This window comes from Pteronotus mesoamericanus, unplaced genomic scaffold (assembly GCF_021234165.1).
Source record: "Pteronotus mesoamericanus isolate MK-2021 breed Mesoamerican mustached bat unplaced genomic scaffold, CSHL_Meso_final contig_80, whole genome shotgun sequence".
NCBI lineage: Eukaryota > Metazoa > Chordata > Mammalia > Chiroptera > Mormoopidae > Pteronotus > Pteronotus mesoamericanus.
Window position 1 is genome coordinate 878273 of NW_026555261.1, and position 20537 is coordinate 898809.

Sequence of the window (20537 nt, forward strand, 5' to 3'; positions counted from 1 at the left end):
GAGCCTGTTGTCCCTGCTCTGTTGACAGTACCCTCTGTCTCACTCGCTTTTACCAAAACAAAACAAAAACCTAACTCAAACCATTCCTTGCACGGTGGCCTTCAGGAGACCCACCACGTCGTGAGTCTTGAAGGTGCGTCAGGAATTCTGTCCCCTCCTTCTGGGCCTGGGGACCATCCAGGCCAGGGTGCCAGAGCCCACGTGAGCCCCTGCCCAGGGTGACTGCACAGCTGGGAATTCCAGACAGATTTCTCTTGACTCCCAGGATATATAAAATATACTAAAACAAACTATATATAAATACTGCCAATACATTGTAATAATCATAAACATACTATATCGGTTCTTACTGGCCGATCAATGACTTTCAAGACTGTTTGAACCCTATCGTGGTCTAAGATTTCAAAGACAGAAGCAGAAGAAACCTTTTCTAACGGTCACGGGGCTGATGAGGGTCCTTCGCGGAGGTCACGTCACTCCACGTTCAGGGCTACGATTTCTTTAGTTACGTGAAACAGCCCATGAGCAACGTGAAATAATGGTAGAAGACACAGAGGAATGGGCTGGGTAGGAGATGTCTAGGAATTTCCCACTGCGCTGCATCCTGGTGGAAAAGGAGAAAAGTTCCCCAAACCGTCCACAGAACATCCAGGTACCAGCTTCCACAAGGACGGACTTAGGGTCCACACCCTTGTCACCTTCCGAAGGACAGGCCCGTGGGCTGAGCCTTTAGACCCTGTGGGCATCCGGCAGGGCAGGGGAGCCACAGCTGATCCACGAGCAAAGAGACAGAGCAAGTAACCCACCCTACCTCCACCGGAAGTGTGGTCGAAGAGGTCAGCATCTGAAATCCCACCTAGGAAAGAAAGAACAGTGTCACTTGTTGGGAGGGTCCTGATGTCTTGGACTGGAGGAGACACCACGAGACCCCGCGAAGGACCCCACAAAGGTGCTCCTTTCCGGAAGCCCTCTTTCAAAGATGCAGCTGCAACGGAATTCCCTTTCTAGGGCAAAACTCCTAAAACCAGTCTCGGCCAAGAGTCAGCTCATAAACTCGAAAAGAGGACAGCAAAAGAAACGGAAGGTGCGTCCCCATGTGTTGGATGAATATAACCCCCACAGCCCGAAAGGGCTCAACCTCGCGCGGGTTCCTCTCGGTGACGGCTGCCATTTTTCACCCTCCGCCTCGCGGATCCTTCCTCTCTCTTCCCTCTGGCCTCATGCGGGTGACTTACTGGGTTGGCCAAAGAGCCCATATGGTTTTTTCCGTGAAATAAAAGACGCGTTTTTCATTGTCTCCAATAACTTAGATTTGGCTATCGTGAGCAGGTCGGCTCTCTCCTGCGGGGTAGAACGCTGATTGCTCTCAATCAACATCTTGACGGGATCACTATGATCTGCCACTGGTAGCCGACCGTGGAGCATCAGCCAGCGAGAAATCTCCAGCATAAAACCTCGCAAACCCCTTTGGGCACGTTCGATCTGTCCCAGCACCCTCTCCATATACGGCACACGTCTTTTCTTTTGGGGGTGGGGGATTTCAGTTGTGGTTTTTACCTTTCTTGAAATAACAAAGCCTACTATGCCAAAAATGGTGCCTATTTTCTTCCATCTTCAGGATGAAAATGGCTGCACAAAAACCCACCCGTTTTGATGTGGGTTTTTTTTTTTTTTTTCAATGTGTGCTGACAGGACCGGTCTCACAGTGCCAGTTAACAAAGTTGTTTTGAATGACGTGGAAGACAACCCAGCACTACCAGAGCCACCGTACGGAAAAAACCAAATGACCTTCTGGGCCAACCCAATACTTGGGCCATTAGATGGTAGCAAAATGGGAGCAAAAAAAAATCAACTGATATTTTTAAACAGCCTCTTTGGGTCTGGTGCTCCTGCCCCGTAAGAATGAGCTCCCAAGAGGCTGGTGTCAGACCTACAAGGAAGGGACCGGTGACCTCAGCCGCGGCCACCTCAGACCAGGTGACCCCGGACGCCCCAGAGCCCGGCCAGCGGCAGCCAAGCCCAGGGCACCCTGAAGAGACATCGTGACTTTGTAGAAGTTTAAGTTTCTGCATGGAGGGAGGGTTGATGAGCCCTCATCAAGTGTCATCCCTCCGCTTAACAAAAGCCATCGTGACTCACGCGATGTAAACTGCAAACATGGAGTTTACAACCAAAACATCCTTGAGTGGAACTCATCGCATTCGTGGGTTAAAAAGAAAAAAAAATGACCATCTTTGATAACCCCACGCAGGTGCTGAAATGTCGTCTTGCTCCTTTTTAGGAAGGGAAAGCCACTATGAATAGAAAGACACTTTTGTAAACGACTATCCGTCAAAACAATATCTCTCTTCTCTAAAGTCAGGCGTGACAAATGTCTGTTCTCTCATACGTGAGCGTTGTCGTGGGTTTTCTGGCCAAGGCAAAAATGACACAAATACCAATAAAGTGTGAAGAGAAAATATAAACAGCAGAAAGGGAAACAATTTCAAAAAAAAAATCATCGGACAATCACGGAGAAAAACGAAGAGAGGCAAGGGAAAAGATGGCAAGTTCAGAGGATGTTCATCAGTCAGGATCTAGTTCAAAAACTGCAACAGTCATTTCCATAGTTACAGAAATGAAGGAAAAAACAAAGGACATACCATGTACCCACAGAAATAAAATAAAAACGGGGAGAAACAGCATGAGTCACTTAGTTCGGCGTTGTCCCCGAAATCAAAGGGTGGCCAGTCAATTCCCACTCAGGACACATGACGGGGCTGCGGGCCAGGCCCTCGGATAGGCGCCTACGGGAGGCAACCGATCGAAGCTGCTCTCGCACATCCATGTTCTTCTCCCTCCCTTCCTCTCGCCCTTCCCCTCTCTTTAAAAAAATCAATAAATAAAACCTTTAAAAAAAAAAAAGCTATACGTGTAGCTCACACACATGGACCTGAACAACTTGGCTTCTAGAATCTCTCTTCAGTACAAGACTGTTAAATGCATCAAGATGGCTTAAATGTGCTTTTGTAATTCGTAATTCGAAAATTTCAGAAGAAACGAAAGACAACATTTTCAAATTCGGAGATTCGTTATACGAGCACCCAGGTGCCATGCAAAGTTGTACGAGAAAAAACTATTCCAGGATGTGAAAAAATGTTTACAGGTTCTTCATGAGCCAAAATTATTTTATGACCCAGGATGGACAAAAGAGTAACATTTGTACTTAATTTGTTTTATCTAATTCACGAATAAAATACTGAAGAGGATGGCCGTCCAAATGCTAACCGTGGTGGACGATGAGTAGCAGTTGTACTTTTCCGCATTCGTAGAGGAAACAAGCGTAGAAACCAAAAAGCTCTGGAAATCGGAAATTTCAACAGGCATTCAGTTCAAAAACGGGGGCCAGCCAGGATACGCAGACTGCGTGTGACGCGCCGAAAAACCCCCAACAAGGATTAAAAACACAACCGACTCTTTTCCTCCTATCAATTCCGTACATTTAAAATCTCGCCGGATGTTTCTACAGCACGATTCTCCTCGGCCATAAAAAAAAAAAAAAAAAAAAGAAAAAGAAAAAGAAAGTCTCGCCCTTTGCCATAGTACGGAGGGACCTGGAGACCATTATAGGGAGGCAAGTCGGCCGCTCAGAGGAAGGCAGGTGCCACCAGCTTTCGCTCCTGTGCAGAATGCGATGAGCAAACTGAACCAACGTGCACAACAGAGACAGCCTCACAGACGGGGAGCAGAGGACAGCGACGTCGCTGGGGGCGGGGTGGGGGGGGCCGGGGCGGGGGAGGGGACAGAGCGAAAAGGAGAAAGGGCTCGTGCCCGTGGCCGATAGGGAGGGGACTGCCGGGGGGAGGCGGGGAGGCGGGCACGAGATGGTCATGGAAAAAAATATAATAAAGATGACCCTTAAAAATATAAAATCTTGCATGCAGTTCTTTAAAGGGCCCATAGACGCTTGGACAGAAGGGAAGCCACGGCTCCCTCAGAAAGCACACACAAACCCCAAATCTCTCTCTGGAAGCTGTCCCCGCTCCCAGACGCAGGGGGGCTCCCCTGCCTGCGGAAACCGCAGTGGCCCGGGCGCACTGCACACGCCCCCCTTCTCCGCTGACGTGGAAATGGCTCTACGGGGAACACCTCCCACGGAGAGGTGCTGGTCTTACCAGAAGATCCCGGCTGGTTGGGGTACGGGTTAGGTTTTGGCTTCGGCGGGCCGGGGGGCGCTGGATCATCTGTGGGTAAAAGACGCCAGTTGCAACGCTGAGCCGTTTTCAGGAAAGAACAGGACGCGTCCGTGGGGACACAGACGGCGGACTGAGCGTGTCCGGGCTCGGGGCGGGGCTGCCCGCTCCCGCCTGCCCCGGCCGATGCCTTTCCTTCGCCTCCCAGCAGCAACCGTTAAGTTCCCGTGTCTCCAACAGACGCTCGGCGCGCGCGCGAGGACCAGCGGCGGCCGTCTCTGTGGGTCTCCCCGGGCCAAAGGGAACAGCCGCGCCCCTGGCCCGCTCACGGGGGAGCCCTCGTTCCAGCAGGGCGGCGGCACAGTGTGCGCGCGCGGGCGGGGCCCTTGCGCCTGAAGGCCAGCGCAGGTCACCGGGCCGCAGCCCCGGCCCGGACAGGCACCGAGCCTCGCGGTCCCGCAAACAGTCCCAGACGTTTACCAATAAAAGCGAGCGCACCGATGAAATCCCTCGCACGCTACACCGTTCCCCTTCCCTAGGGCTTCCCGGTAAAAAAAAAAAAAAAAAAAAAAAAAAAGAAAACGAAACGAACACGCTCTCCGTTATCTTTTTAAAACAATAAAGCTCTGTCCAATCCCACTCCTTGGGGATCCCCAGCCCGCCAGCCACAGAGCAGAACTGAGAGAGTGACTCACTGTGTCCTCCTCCGCCCAGTGCGTCTTCCAAATTGAAGTCATCACCTACAGGAGGGACGGTGGTTGTTAACGCCCGGCTTCCGGGGTCGAAGGCAAAGGAAAAGTCTCCCCTGGGGAGAAGGCGGGCCCACCGCCCCCCCCCCAGCACGTTTCTGAATATGCCTCGGACCAGCATCACAATGGCAAACCCGGTTTCCCCACGGATCCTGACGTCACGCGTGTCTCCGATGGAAGGGAGAGTACGAGGGAGATCAGGAAAGGCAGGCATTTATAAATCGACAGACAGCGTGTCACCCGGGCCGGGGTGGGTTCCCGGCTCCGCCTCCAGGGAGCTCTCCCGGGCTCGAGTCCCCATTCTGCGCTCACGCCCTAGAGTCCGCCACCGTCTCCTGCAAAGCGGACGGTGAAGACGCAGGGGCAGAAATGGGACTGACTGGGGCAACGAGGTGCCTCCAAAGGGGCAGCACCAACCACGGTGTCCTCGAGGAACGGCCGTGATGACCCATGGCAGCTGCCAAAGTGCCTTCCTGATTTTAAGACTTCGGTTCACAGGTCAGTGACGCGGAGGAGGCACACTTGCTTACGCACCCAGCACAACCTACCGCGCCGGCATGGAAGCCGGAGGGGGGGGGGGCGGGGGGCGGATTTTTACGGTCCCAGGGACCTCAGGACAGTACCAAGTCACTTATTCAACCACAACTTCACCAGCACGGTCCACGCGCCTGACGCATCCCAGGACCAGAGCTGGACCGAAGATCGGCTAACCCTTCACCCAAGAGATGGCTCTCTACGAACGAGCTCAGTAACTAAGCAGATATAGTATTACTGAAAAGAAAAGGAAAAAGGCAGAACAACGTGAGGCGTCCATTTTACTCTGCGTGGCTCAGTGCCCGTGAATGAGGCCCTTGGGCAGTTTCAGTTCCCCCATTTCCGAGTCCCCATTTCCGAGTTTCCTTTGAAAGAATCAGGAACCACGAATGCACGGAAGCTAAAGCTTTGGAGGCTGCGAAGGATGAACTGTCTCCTGGGGTATCGAGGAATCGCAGCCCCTAAGAGGATTTCGCCCCCGAGTCAGACACTCGGGGTAAACACCACCAGAAAGAGTGTCCAAAGGACCCCAACGTGTCCCCCCGAAGAGTCCCCATCCTCTCCTGCAGAGAGCACTGGGCACCAGAGCCGATTCAGATCTTAACCAGACGCCGTCCAGAGCCCCCCAGTTACGAGTATGTATACGGCTCCGTGTCCCAACCCGTATTCGGGGAAACCGGGGTGCAAGACAATCATGTGCCCACGCTCTTCGCACACGAAGGACATTTTCTTCTTACCGGAAGTGGGTTTCTTGGGGGTTGCTGTGGGCTTCTTGTCAGGCTCTGAAGAGAAAAAGACATTCCCGTCAGCACAACTCACAGAGGGGAAACAAAGTCAAGTCCTAAGTAGGCTCCATTTAAAAAAAAAAAAAACCAACAACGGTGGAATCACGTTTTTCCACTTCTTTTAATTTTACCTTTTCGTAACTCAACAAATGAGCGCGACAAGATTGATGGCACACATCCAAAATCCCGAAATTGGAGATCCTGGAGGATCGTTAACACTGTTTCTCATCATGCGGTTCAGTGTTACTGGTAACAGCATTGCTCACATAAAGAAAGAGCACATAAAGTAGCGCCAGCTTTATATGTTAATCAGAAAAACTCATTTAAAAATTTCCAACGTCTGCAGACGCTCCTCCACCGTCTTCCCAAAAACAAGGCAACCTCTCCACAACAATGAAAACATTGATGGGCTTTTATAAGGTGTTTCCAGTTTTTTAGGTATTGATGGGAGAGGGAGGGACGGAGGGGACAGAGGGAGAGAGAGAGAGAAGCGTCGATCTGTCGTTCCAGTAATTGATGCATCACCATGGGTTGCTTCTTGTCTGCGCCCTGACTGGGGTCTGGACCCGCAATCTTGGCTTATTGGGACCCAATAAGCCACTGAGCCGCGAGGCCAGGGCTAGCAGGAGGGGCTTTTAACACCCAGCCTTTTAGGGAATATCATTTTGTGGTTGCGACTCTTCACGCTGAAGAAAAGCAGACTTCAACACAGAATCCCGGCTGAAGGGTGGCAACCCCGCCGGACAGGGTTTGAAAACACGCGTAGGAAGGCGTGTGTCCAGCCTCGTTTTCCCTTCCAGGAAGGGACCTGCCACGCTTGGTGGAAACACTCCTAGCTCCCCCAGGCTCTGACCCAGGCGGGTCCCCTGGGAAGCAAAGGACAGCGGGCGGGGGTCGCAAGGGCTGCGAGGTGACCTGCTGTTCTCATGGCCCAGCCAAGCAGCCTGAAGATCACCCCACGGCAGGATCCTCGCAGGACTGTCCCTTCCTGGGTCTGAGTCCCGGCTCTGGTGCTGGGGCCACAGGCACTGCACAGGTGTCCCGGGCGGCGACCTCTGCCCCCAGCACGCACGTCCGCCCTGAACCCCTGGAGACCTCGTTTGGAAACAGGGTGTGCGCCCACAGCGCTAGATACGATGGCGTGATGGTAAAGGTCATCGCTGATCAGCATGGCTCTGCCTATCAGTTACTGCCTCCGCGAGGAAAATGGGCGTTGCATACGGAGGGGCCGGCATCCAGGGAAGCCACCCCGTGCAAACAGGGGCAGAGACGGGGCCCAAGCCCAGGACGGCATCCCTGCTGCGCCCTGCCTCCGCGTGCCCGGCTGGACACGCCGTTGGCCGTCTCCCGCCGGCACCCCTTGGCATCTGTGGCCACCAAAAGGTGTCACAAGTGCTCCCCAGGGGAGCGTTTTTTTCACCCAACAAGGGCACTTGATGTCTCTCACCTTAGGTGAGTCTCATTTGCACAGGAGAACACATCTAGGTCTATCTAGTGCCTTTCCCCAAGAAGTAGTCACGAGGTCTTCTTTAAAATGCGGTCGGTAACTATGACTCACCACCCCGGCTGGTGTGGCTCAGCGGACTGAGCGCCAGCCTGCGCACCGAAGGGTCACGAGTTCGATTCCCCATTAGCGCCCAGGCCTGGACTGGGGGCCGGGTCCCCAGCAGGGGGCGCGCGAGAGGCCACCACGCACCGCGGATGTTTCTCTCCCTCTCTCCCTCCCTTCCCCTCTCTCTAAGAATAAATAAAATCGTTTAAAAAAGTAAATATTACTCACCCTCCAGGGCATCCAATAAACTGAAATCATCTAAGAGGAAAAAGAGTCGTGTTAGAACTCAGGAAAAGCAACACAGACTGGAAAATTAAGCAAACCCCGTAAAGCGAAGGGCTGGATTGGGCAAAGTTTGGGGGTATTTAGGAGGTTGTGAAAATGCCCTCATGGGTTGCGCTACGTCTTCTCATTATCAATACTCACTCCAAGGCCTAAGAGCCATACGTCACTTTATACCTAAAACACGTGAAGATCGTAGAACTCAGCAGACACTAAAAGTGCGAAACATGGTGATGTCGCGTGTGCGTCCCTCTACAAAGGGGCGGCCCTTCGCGATAGCTGCGGAATGACTCCCAACACAGGGAGACCAAACTCCTTCCTCACAGGCACACCTGCGCTCCCGCGCACAGAGGCACGCACGCACGCACGCTGGCGTGGACGTCCCACCGTCTCCCCCCGACCCTGTCCCCCAAACCCTCGGTCCACCCGAAAGGACGTGCGGGCAGCTTTTTCAGACGCTCCCCTTCCCTCACCCCGGGGGTGACTTCGGACTCTGAGGGGCTCGCCCCGGAGCGTGGGCACGGTGCTGCCCGGGAGAACCCAAGAGGGGCCGAAGGGCGTCTGGGGGGCCGAAGGAGGGATGTGACAAGACGCCCAGACAGCGGGCACTCTCTGGAATCCTGGAAGCCAGCAGCCACAGGCTTGCGTGGAAGGTGCCGCGTTTGGCACCCCACGCTACGGGTTCCTGCGATGTCGGCCTTGGAGCGCGAGGGCGGCCCCTGAACCGAGCCCGCCGGGCGCAGCGTGGGGCCTCGCGGACGCGTCTGTGACCGTGCTGTGGACGCGTGGGGCTGTGGGCACGCCCGCGCCGTGGCCCCCGCCGGGCTCACCCCTCCCACTCTGGGCGGCCTGGCCTGCCTCCCCGCAGGCGCCGCCGGCCTAGAGCTCACGCGCCCTCCACACCCGGCCGGGACCCCGGGGGCCCTCCCGCGCCAGCTCAGGCCCAGCCGGCCCCCTCGGTGCGCCCGCCGCCGCGGTCTCCCGCAGACTCTCGGCGTCGCGATCGCCGTGCAGGTCGCGACGCTGTGCCCACACCCAGCCCACCCAGCCCAGGGCTGCCCGGACCCGGAGGCCAGCCGAGGGGGTCCAGGGCAGGTCTGCGGGGGACAGGAAACGGCCGAGGCTGCTCGCGGACGACAAAGTCCAGAGGGGGCGGCAGGGGGGACGGCTCCGCAAACAAAGCCAGCCCCGGGGAACGGAGGAGGAAGCAGTCGTGGCTGGCAGGGGCGTCCAGAAGGGAAAGGCACCTGGAGGTCCGTGGTCTGCCCATGCCTAATCCGTCCCTGCAGTGCAGACGCCAGAAGCCCGATGCCCCAGGGGTGGGCACCCGGGGCGAAGGAACATCCCCGAAGACGCCGCTGGGAAACGTGGGGATCCGGAGGCCACCGCGCTTCCCCGAGCTGCTCCCAATCGACGGGTGGACTCGACGCGTCAGGACAACGGGCCTCTACCAGCTCCAAGCCAGCAACGGGGCTCTGCGAGGTCACAGGCAGCCGGGCGGGAGGGGGGACGCGGAGTTTGCTGCTGGGGAACACTCAGGCCAGCAGCGGCGGGGCCCACGCGAGCCGGGGTCCCCCAGCGGAAGCCCAGCCGACCCCACGCAGCTCCCCGGACGCGGGCGGTGAGTCACCCTGGGCGAGGCCTCCTCCCCAAGGGTGTGGGGCTGAGTCACCCTGGCTGCCTGGTCCGTTCTGACTCTCCTGATTCTCGTGGTGTCTCCTGGGGCCGCGCCTCGCGGCGAACCACACAGGGGACCCAGAGGGGTCCCTAAGACCCTGGTATTCGGGGTGGGGGTGCCGCCAAGGGGGGCGGACCCTCCCGAACCACGACAGACGCCCCCCGGGAAGCTCCGATCGGACTCTGCTGGGGTCCGTCACGATGGTGGGCTCCCATGTGGAATTAATTGCAGCAGGCACGGAAACAGGCACATGATGGCCTCTAAAAATTGCGTAATTTATGTACGGAGCGTGTCTAAGCAAACAGAGATAAACCAGAAGTCATGGCAATAGAAACAGAATAGAAGTGAAATAGCTACAACAATAAGTTGTATAACTCATCAACTTTGCACACGGAACTCGTGAACTATATAAAGAAACAGATAGAACGAAAATGGAAATAAAGTTATAGAAATGAAGGGAGGATAGATTAGAATATAGCTCCAATAATAAATTATAAAAATTAAAAACTGGGCAATTTATCGATTGGATGTAAATTACACATCCGATAGGTGTGTAAATTATATAAATATAGAAAACGAAAAGGGAAATAAACTAGAACACAAATAAAATTTATACACAATAAATGATAACCATTATCAAAGATACAACTCAGTTATACCGTAGAATGCATAAGTTATAAAAATAAACAGGTATAAAATATAGTTACAGAAATGAAATATGAATGTTTATAAGTTATGTGTATTATGATTTTGTTTATAATTTAGACACACAACGTTTCAATCAGATAAGTATATAACTTAAACGAACTGCATGAGAGAAATAAAAGCTAGAATAGAAATAAATGACAAAATGATATCATAATAAATTGTAGAAAGTATAAGTCCTAGCATTTTAAAACCGAGCCTCTGAGTTACATAAAAATGTATGTATAAATCACCGAGAAAATGTACAGCAATAAAATCAGAACAGAAGAAAGAATCGGGCCGTCCGATCCTGCCTCGGACTTGGAGTCGGTCTCCTGTTTACTATTATTAACGTGATTATTATTGTGACCCATACAAAGGGCCCTAGAACGCCACACGGGGGCAGAGACAAACTTCGGGACCGCCCGGGACATTTCTGGAGCTCTCTAGCCCCTACAGCTGATTCCCACTGCGCTTAGCATGGGAGGAAAGGAAACCCCGCCTCCGCCCCCAGCCCGCCGGCAACACCGGCGCCCCCCGCCCCCCACACCCTGCAGACCTGCCCCCCACCCAGCTCCCATCCAGCGACCTCCTGCCTCCCGCCCACGGTGTCTCCGAGCCCCACTGAAAGCATCGCTGGCTCCGCAGGCTGCCGAGCCCTGAGGACAAGACTCAGCGACCAGGCACGTACCCCACGCCCGAGCCGGCTCGCCTCCGGCAAAAGTTTTCTGGAACAAATCACCAGGGCAGGGCCGAACCCCTGAACACGGGGAGCCCCGGCATGCGCATGGGGTTGAAGCAGGGCAGCCGGGATGCAGAAAATTCTAGTCCAGAGCCCAGGCTCTGGGCACGGAGTACAGGTAGGGGCGGGGCCCGAAATTCCCAGGTGAGCAGGGAACCGCGGCTATCACGGCAGCTGGCTACATCTGAGCTTCCTTTAAGCGTCTGAAACCCGCTGGCTTTCCAGAAGAGCATCTCCCGTCTCTCTTTCGAGGCACGTGGACCGTTAACGTTCGGCCTCAGTCTTTCCGTCTCGCTGCCTTTGGAAGCACCGGAGCCCGGGGGCCCCAGGTGAGTTCGTGTCGAGAATGCCTGTTCAAGCACAGAAGGCGCCATCGAGGGCTCCACGAAGCCCCCAAGGAACAGCCTAGGAAACGCCAGCCGCGAATGAAACGTCCGAAGCCCACGCCGTCGGGCGGCCCCAAGAACTGGGGGGACACTCGCCGGGCCCCCAGAACCTCCTCTGCTGGCCCAGCGTGAAAAAGAATGAACTGCGGCGAGCAGTTCCCAGGACCCCCCCGAGTCCCGCTTCCCCCGCGTGGACCTGAATCGTAAGAGCTCCTGGGGCGCCCGATGGGTGTCACGGTGTGGCCCTGGACCAGTTACAATCACCCCCAGCACCTTGTGAACGGCCGGGAGGCCCTGAGTCCCACAGTTCGGGCACCTCCGCTCCGCCCCCAAGTCTGCACGTGGATCCTGTGCGGCTCGGCCATCGAGGGCCAACGCTTCTTCCCAAACCAGAAAAAGTCTCATTGATGCCTCCAAGCCCGGAGAAAAGGCCTCCTCCTCTAGGAAGGCTCGGTCCTTCGTCAGGGAGGCGTGGACGGACACCTAAGTAAATGGATGGGTGGGTGGGTGGGTGGGTGGGTGGATAATGGATGGATGGGTGGGTACGTGGATGGATGGAGGATGGATAGAAAATGGGGACACTGGAGAGACAGACGGATGGATGGAGGGTGGGTAGATGGATGGATGAGGAGGGACTGGATGGGTCGATGGACCGACCCGCTGGGCGGATCAACGGATGGGTCGATGGACGGCGGAATCCATCAGACCTTGGCGAGGCCTCGGTGAAGGGCCTTCTATCCGTTCGCTACAAGGATTGTGAAAGTTCTCTTCTGTGTGGAGTTGCGTTTCCTTAAATACGGGACGCTCTGTTCCCCGGGCAAACCACGTGACAGGCAGCGGGGTCCACAGCTGGCGAGCTCAGGGCTACCTAACAGGCAGCTGTCCACGCGCAAGCCCACGGGATCCATCAGCCCTGTCCCCACTTCGACAGAACTTACTTCCCTCTTCCTAGGTCCCCAGACTCGCCCCGTGACGCTGAGCAAACTCGTGAACTCTCTGACCTCGGAGACATCATCTATACAACGGCCGCGGTAAATATATTAAGGGCTCAGGGAAGATCCAGTAACCGAGGGGACACCTTCTGGAAGATGGCCTGCACCCCCCAGGGGGGAATGTCGCCGAACACACGCCCGCAGTGAAGACAAATGCCAAGGGGAACGTGTGGAAACCCACAATCGGGGGTGGTCCCGGGCTCTACGGCCCAGAACAACGCTCTCGTGGGCTTTTTAAAAACCCTGGGGAAGACTCAGCCCCCGACCAGGTCGGCCTGGACGGGAGGGATCCCTTCTCGCTCCGGGCGGGGGGGCGGGCGCCGTGCCCTGGGGCCAGGGCTGAGACGCCCAAAGCCTGGAAGGGTCGCTCGGCTCCTTTGCATTTGGCACCCTCACTCAGGTATCAGGAAAGAGAGAAGACAGGGTGCCGGGGTCCCTGGGAAGCCCAGGGCTCAGGCCAGCGCCCCCTTTGTCTGGGCACTGGATCGTGGGCTTCCTAGACAACGGGTTTCCCTGGAAACCCGTGTATTTCATATTACGCAATTTAAAACAACACAGCCTTCTGCAAAGGAGTGTCCAGGCGTCCTGAAAGTGCCGCGGGAACCCAGGGAAGGAGACAGATGAACAGCTCGTCCCTTTATTTGTCCAGGGAAGGCGTCTGGGCGGGGAGAGGAGGGTGGCTGTGTGGATCTCATTAGCAAAAAGGAAACAGAGAAAGGAACACCCGCCAAGAAACGTTGAGGACACGCCGTCAACTTTATTTGAGAACAGATCGGATGGAAGACAAAGGAGCCAGCAACAGGGACAGGCGCGTCTTCCGTTTGAGAGTCCGGGCAAACGGCTGTATCACCAAAGATACGGATGAAGGAGGAGATGCAGGAGGGCAAGCCGAGAATGAGACGCTCGAGATACGACGGACTGGGGCCAGCACAGGCGCAACCGGATGGATCTCATCTTTCAGCCGTTACCTACGGTCTGGCTGCCGTGGAGACGGATTTGGGGCGGGACCTCAGGGGACCAAAACACAGGATGCAGCCCGCCCCCCCCACTGAGGCTGCTTCCCCTCGGCTTGTTCCCACTTCCTGACCGCGTCCCCAACTCGGCGCGCCAGTCCCCTGTCGCGCTCCGACGCCGAGCACGCCAGGCGTCGCCCCGCGGAATGCTTGCTGAGAGCCAGCACGCCGTCCAGGTGCCTGTGGTTTCTGCGCAAGGCGGGGATGCACACCCGCAGCTGGCAGCCACCTGCGGGCGTGGCAGCTGCTACTGCTCTGGACACGCAGGGCATGCACAGATCGTCGGTAGATACCAAGAGGTGCGGGTGTAAGCAAAAGAAACAAAAGATGCATCGATGGATGGACGGATGGATGGATGGACGGACGGACGGACGGATGGACGGATGGATGGGTGGACAAAAAGGCAGCTCCATCTCTCTATCTCTGTCTTCTATCTACCTTGTGCCATCTACCTATCATCTATATTATCCACCCACGAACCATGTATCAGATCCATCCATCCACCCTTCCTCCTATGCAGCCAGCCCTGCGTGCATCCACCGATAATCTGTAACGTCCCTCCGTCCGTCCCCCCAGCCCGCCCTCCGCCATCGTATCCCTCCACCCACCCATCCCTACGCACGTAGGTCCACCCTCTGCGACCTCCACCCGTCCCTGGGCCCACCATCCGCCCCGCGTGCTGCCTCACTGCAGCCACGCCACGGTCCTTACGTAAAACCCTCGGCGGGGAGAGGCCCCCCACCAGCCACGCAGCACCCACCCATCGCGGCGAGACTCCTGTTCTGAACCGTCCCTGAGACCCCGCCAAACCTCTCCTTTCCTGGCTGCGTGTACGGCTCGGGGCCACACGGCCGAGCACGGCCCGTCCTGTACCCCTTCCTGCGGGGGAGCCCGTGTTCTGCTGCACGCGTGGACAACGGCACTGCTTTCATTCCCATCTTCACCCAAACCCACGCCCGTCTGCACCAGAAGAGAGCGAACGAAGCAAAGCAGACGTTGACTGCCACCATCTGGCTTCTTACACCGTTTGGAAAATGTGGGTGCCTCCCAGGCCTTCTGCCCCCCAGACAGCGTGGCCTCTGTCGGCTTTGTCCACAGATCACTCGGGTGCACGGCGTCCCTGCGGACACGCCCGCATGGACGGGTCTGCGTCCCTCCCAGGCCCAACGCGACGGGACCGTGGCTGGCAAACCCTAGTGTTGCCGAGAGGGACAGACTGCGTAACAGCAGCCGGGGTCCTTCGGGAAGACTGTGCCCTCCACCCCTCAACAGGAATACGTTTTCCCAGAAGCACCCTGGAACCAGCTACTTGCTCTTCGAAACGTTGCCAGGGTCTTTCCCTAAAACAGAGGGATTGTTTCCAAAACGTCTAAGTGGAGAAAGCGACGTAACTGGAACGGCTTTAGATCATGTTGGCGCCGGGGTTCGGGCGCGGAGAGAAGGGGCACACAGGCCCCCCCCCCGTGGCGCGCCCCGCGGCGCTGGCGGCCACACACCGGCAGGCGATGTTTCCACTCCGATCTGTTTCCTTTTCTTCCTTCACGCGACTGACCCCACGCGACATTCACAGCCCCTCGGAGGCCCTGGACGGACTGTTTGAAAAACACGGGTTGCCGGAGTCGCCTCTACCTCCAGGGTGAGTACAAAGGAAGTCTCTCGTTTCCTGTTGAGGAGATGTAACCAACAACCAAAAAAAAAAAAAAAAAAAGGTATGACAAGCAAAACTGTGCAAGGAGAGGCGTGGCAGCAACTGTGAGCCACTCCGAGAGAAAGCGGAAACACACCCCGCGGTGACTCCTCTCCCAAAACCAGCGAAGGGAAAAAAAGCGTCGGCCAAGAGTAAGAACAGGAGTTTCAAGAAAGGGAAGCCCGCGCCAGGCCTATCTGGAGATGTGCAAGACTATGAATCAGAGAGTAGTGTCTTTGATTTTTGATACAAAGAGGAATTTGATTCGTAGGCACCGTTCGCTTGAGAGACCGGGCGAGACCAAGGGAACGTGGTGTTGTGTGGTCGACCAGCCGTCCCCACAACCCCTTTCGACCCCGCAGGGCTGCGCCGACCGAGCCCAGCCTGTGTGTGTCTTGGGAAATCCGACAACCTTCCCCAAAGGAGGAAACTGGTCAGGGAATCTCCTCGGAAGGGTGTGTACTCTAGGGGTCTCTGCAAGGCTTAAGGGCAACACAGCGATTGAAAATAAAACTTCCTGTTGAAAATAAGAGCAGGAACCTGTCTTCCCCTCGTTTTTCTTCCCGGACGCCTTTCTACGTCCATGTCGCATGCGTGCAACCTCTCGCAGCGGCGACAGGAGCCTCTCCTGAAACACGTAGCCATGGGTTGGACCCTTTGTTTAGAAGCCAACAAGGTCCTCGGCGGGTCTTGCTGGCCTGGGATGTGCCTGCTGTTCTCTGTCACGCGGATGCCTCATTCTCGGAGGCTCAGGGAACCCCCCCGTGTCTGCAGAGAATATTTTGCAAAGGAGTCTGTCCCCTCCCACACACACAAAAGGAATGCGGGAGATTCCGCTGCACACACGCCCATACACACACACAACGCTCCATCCCAGGTCTGTCCGCAGGGACCCCCGTCCCCAGGTGAGGACGGAGGGAGACCTCCAGGACCCCTGGGCCTGGCAACAGGGACTTCTCAATTACGTGGGCGCCGGAACAATTCAGCGTGGGCCCAGCGTTCACAGCCACTTCCAGCCTCTCGGACACGGCAGGGTTGTCTGCAAGCCGGTCACCAACAGCTGGGCCCTCTCCTTCCCTCAGCGAGACCACGGGGACCGGAAGGCGTGAACGGGAAGGGACACCGCGAGGTGCACGGGGTGCCAGCCCGTCTCCCTCAGAGGAAACAGCCACGGGGAAAAACGTCTCCGTGATCACCCGTGAGAGTTCCAGGGCACTTGGACCCGGGCCACCGAAGAGACGCTCTCCTGCCTTTCACAGGAAGATTACTGTCGTGACCCGCGGACAAAATGCCGGGAAGCCCCGGAAAGAGAGGCAGGGGATGAGGCGCAGTTCCGTTGTCTCCGAGTCCACCACGCAGGTGGGCGATGGGATGGACGGCTTTTCTCTGCGACAGAGGCGCACGCAAGCTCCCGCGGGGTCGAGGCCACAGGCCGGGAACGCAAGCCCCCACGGAGGCCTCCGCTCGGCGGGCGGGGACGGCGGGGCAGCCCAGGAGCGGCCGTGAGGCGCTGGCTCAGGTGGGCGTTCGAGCTTTCCAACAGGGGACCGAGGCTGAACTGACTCTGGGGTCGCCGCGATGCCCGCTGCCCACAACCTCTGCCACACGCCCCAGAGGCGCTTGCCCGGCGCCCCACGGTCCCCTGGGGCTGGGGGACTCTGTGCGGGAGGCGTCCTGGGCCCTGGCGGTGGTCATGGGGCAGCCTCCCTGGTCCCCGCCCAGCACATACCAGGGCCACGCCCTTCCCAGCGAGGACACCCAAAAAGTATCTCCAGAGATTAAGTGTCCTGTTTCGGTGGAAGCCTGTCTCCACCTGCGGCTGAAGTCCCTCCTCCCCTCCTGATGCCTGTCTTCTCTGCACCCCTCAGCGGCCCCCGGGAATCTCGGGAGACACCCGGGGGCGCAGGGTCCCGGGGCCCGAGGACTCTGAGGTCCGGCCAGGGCCCAAAGCGGGGAGCCCGGTCCCTGGCCTCAAAGGACCTTTGTGGCCAGAACAGAATCCAAGCCCCACGCACACATCTGTAACAAATTGTGTTCTGCGTGCCCCCAGCCAGAAAAGAGGCTTCGCTGATAAAGGCTAAAACCCGTCGGCATCTTCAGAACACGCCGTTCCCGGCCCCAAGCCCAGCTCAGGGAGCCGCGGTCCGGGGAGGGGCGTCCAGGAGGTTCATGGCTACTAAGCCTCAGATCTCTGCTTTTGGGGGGCGAGGCCGGCTCCTGTCACCGCCCCGTCCCCTGGCTCCGAGCCCGGACACCCACCCCGGTCACCGAGTCGGCACCAGCGCCCAAAAAGCATCGGCCACCGTCACGACGTTGCGAACCTCCGTGTTCACCCCGATCGGGCCACTCCATTCTGGGCTAACAGTGCTCGGGGGCGTTTTCCCCCCTCACCTTTTCAAAATGACTGGTTTGGGGCCCGAAAGAGAACGAGGCTGCCCCGACGGACGGACAATCCCACAGTGACCAGAAAACCACAGCGGCGGCGAGGCAGCCCCCGCCTACGGACCACTCTGCCCCCACCCCCAGGGCCAGAGCCTCGGGGGCCTATTTGGGTTTTTTCTCTTTCCCCTCACCCCACCCCCCAGCGAGAGCACCCAGCCCCGTTTCCCTGGAGGCGGGCACACAGTAGGTGCTACGCCAGGAAAAACAAAACAAAAAAAAGAATCCATGAAGAATCAATAAACAAGGAGCTGGAGGAATTGGTCAGAAACGGCGCAGCGGCTGGCGCGCTGGGAACACTTGCAACAACCGCGAAAAACAAAAGAAACCGAACCCCCAAAAACCCTATCAAGAAACGGGAGACAAGGCAGGACATTCCAGAAGGAAAGAGAGAGGCAGGAAGTTGTGCCCCCCCCCCTCCATAGATGAGGTTTCATTTCCTCCCAAATCAGCCACCAGGCCTTCCCTGTCTTGCGTGCGCGGGAGTTCTGGCTGCAAAAATGTACGCAGCGCCCACCAGATGCGTTTTGAAACTCCACTGCCCGCTCCCTGGCCACTCCGAAGCGTGGCCGTGTTCACGAGGGCAAATAACGCACCATCAGGCACCAGCCGGCGCGCCGGGGTGGCGGTCTCCCCACTTTCCTTGGGGCCCCGGGACCCGGGCGGGGGTGGGGAGCGGGGAGGGGCAGGCGGGATCCCAGCTCCCTTTTCGAAAAGCAGAAAGAAAAGCACACGCGGCGCAGAGGCCGCACCCTCGGCGCGGGGTTGCAGGAGGGGCTCTGGCGCGCGGCCCTGCCCAGGAAACTTTTGCTGTGTTTCCTGAACTACCTCGCGTGACGCACGGGCCATCTGCCGAGAACACGTTTCTGGCCTTCGCGCAGCCCGGCCTGTCCTCACGGCCGGTGCCCAGAGCCGGCTGCAGTCCCCGCGGCCTGAAGACAAGGAGTGTTTTGGACTCGTCCAAGGCCCAGACTTCGGTGAACGTTTCCCTCCCCCCACCGCCCCGCCCCCGGGCGTCAGGCTCCCGAGCCGCGTCCAAATTTAGGCCCGGGACGCAGGGCGTGGCGCCGAGCTCGCCCCGAGCCCCAGAACAAAGGAGTGGGCTGGAGAGCCCCGCCCGGGCGGCGGCGCCCAGGCGGGCCCTGGGAACGAAGTTTGTCCCTCGGGTGGGAAAGGCGGCTGCCACCGCCGCCCCCAGACCCCTGCGACTTGGCAGAGTTGGTGGCTTTTTGGAAAATCAAAGCTGACGTTTGTCCTCTGCAGTGCGCCCAAAATGGCTCAGGGAAAAAGTTGGAAGAAGCAAGGCGCCGACCGCCTCGCTGGGGCGTTGGCCGCCCGTGGGCGCCGCGCGTCCTGCCCGCCGGGGAGACTCCGGCTGTCCCCGAAGAGCGCCCTCCGTGCGCCGGAGCCCACACCGTGCGCCCGCGGCCCTCCCGGGAGACCCGCCCCGCCCCCCGGGGCCCCAGCGGCCGCGCCGCACGCTCACCCTGGGCGGACACCAGAGTGTGCAGCAGGCCGAACAGCAGCAGCGCGACGAGAGCCCGACGAGCCATGGTGCGCCCGGCGCGGCTCAGGCGCGGTTCCTGAAGTGGCGCTCGCGGGCGGCGGCGGCTAGACTCACCCCCCACCCCCACACGCCGGGGCGGAGCCGGCGCGGCAGGGGGAGAAGGGGCGCTGCGCTGTCACCCCGCCCCGGCCCGCGCTTGCCCCGCCTGCGCCCACCCGGCCCTGCGGCCCAGAGGCAGCCCCGGGGGGCGCGCGCGGAGCTGACTGGCGACGGCTGGGGTCCCACTGGGGGGTCTAGACTGGGGAAAAGAGCCCCGTCCCTCCCGGGGAAAGGATAGGGATGGCCCGTACCCGCCCCTAACGGGAACCCCAGAGCTGTACGGAAGGCAGCAGATAGCATCCGCTGCTACCTCCGTTTATGGGGGATCCCCCAGCGTGGTGTCTCTAAGTAGCACAGTGAGTCCGCCTCCCTTGTCTGGAAGCCTCCCTTGTCTGGAAACGGTGGAGACCCTCTTGGCCTCTCCAACGCCTTCCAGGCTGTAATGGGACCCCCTCTCCACCGCCCCCGCCCAGGGAGACTCCTTAGGAAAACAAAGTGAAATCCTCTAGCTTTGAGGGAAAGTGGGGCGCACTGCCCCCCGAGGTCTAGACTGGACTCAGAGCATGCAGCAGGGTCGGGGGCTTTGGGGCGCAGTGCAAGTGGGTCCTTTGTTCCCTCGCCTGATTGAGGACTGCCCTGCATGGGGCTCCCGTTCCCCGAAATCTCCCCAGGCCAGGGTAGGGGCGGGACGGGGTGGGCAGGGCAGGGCAGGGCACTGAGGCCGCAGGCAGCCTGGTCGCGGTCTGCGCTGACGTTCCAAGGCCGCCCCTGACCTGCGCCTGCCTCTGCCCGGGCCAGGCTTGCAGTACTTTTTTTTTTTTTTTTCATGAAGACAGGAGCTTACAATTCTGTCCGCGTTGCCGCCGGGGCCTGGGACAACGTCTGAGACGGTGCAGGATCCCTGAGTCACCGCGGCACTCCACCCGCCAAAGCCGACCCAGGTCCCGCGAGCGCGCGCCGCGGTCGCCTCCTCCGGGCAGGAGCCAAGGCCCCTCCCCCCCGCCCTGCCCGGGGCCCGTCTGCCGCCGCTCGGTCTGGACGCTGCGCCCTCGGGGCCGCAGCCGGCCCCCTGTGCCCGCGGGGGCCCACCGCGCGCGCGGCTGCGGCAAAGCGCACCTCCTCGGAGACGCCTCGGTCAGACCCGCAGAACCCTTCCCCGGGCGCTTGTCTTCCCTTGGCCAACAGAATCCCAAAGGATAATCGTTCCGGCGGAAACAAAAAAAAAAAAAAACAACC

The 20537-nt window shown here is 58.3% G+C and overlaps 1 protein-coding gene across 1 annotated transcript; it reads right to left on the reverse strand.

The window, feature by feature from the left end:
- Positions 1-505: 505 nt before the first annotated feature.
- On the reverse strand, positions 506-19321 carry CD99 (CD99 molecule (Xg blood group)). The gene is made up of 7 exons (XM_054585030.1): positions 19182-19321; positions 8021-8050; positions 6193-6237; positions 4868-4912; positions 4155-4223; positions 699-856; positions 506-604 (listed from the first exon to the last, which is right to left on the reverse strand). Exons 1-7 carry the CDS (start codon positions 19246-19248, stop codon positions 506-508), a joined length of 513 nt encoding a protein of 170 aa, XP_054441005.1. The 5' UTR covers positions 19249-19321.
- Between the last annotated feature and the right edge of the window lie 1216 nt (positions 19322-20537).

Excerpts from the sequence above, each read along its gene's own strand:
- CD99 (XM_054585030.1), bottom strand. The coding sequence starts at position 19,248 with ATGGCTCGTCGGGCTCTCGTCGCGCTGCTGCTGTTCGGCCTGCTGCAC. Across the intron at positions 857-4,154 it reads CAACCAGCCGGGATCTTCTG|GTGGGATTTCAGATGCTGAC; the intron begins GTAAGACCAGCA and ends TTTCTTTCCTAG. Across the intron at positions 605-698 it reads ACGGGCCTGTCCTTCGGAAG|GATGCAGCGCAGTGGGAAAT; the intron begins GTGACAAGGGTG and ends CTTTTCCACCAG.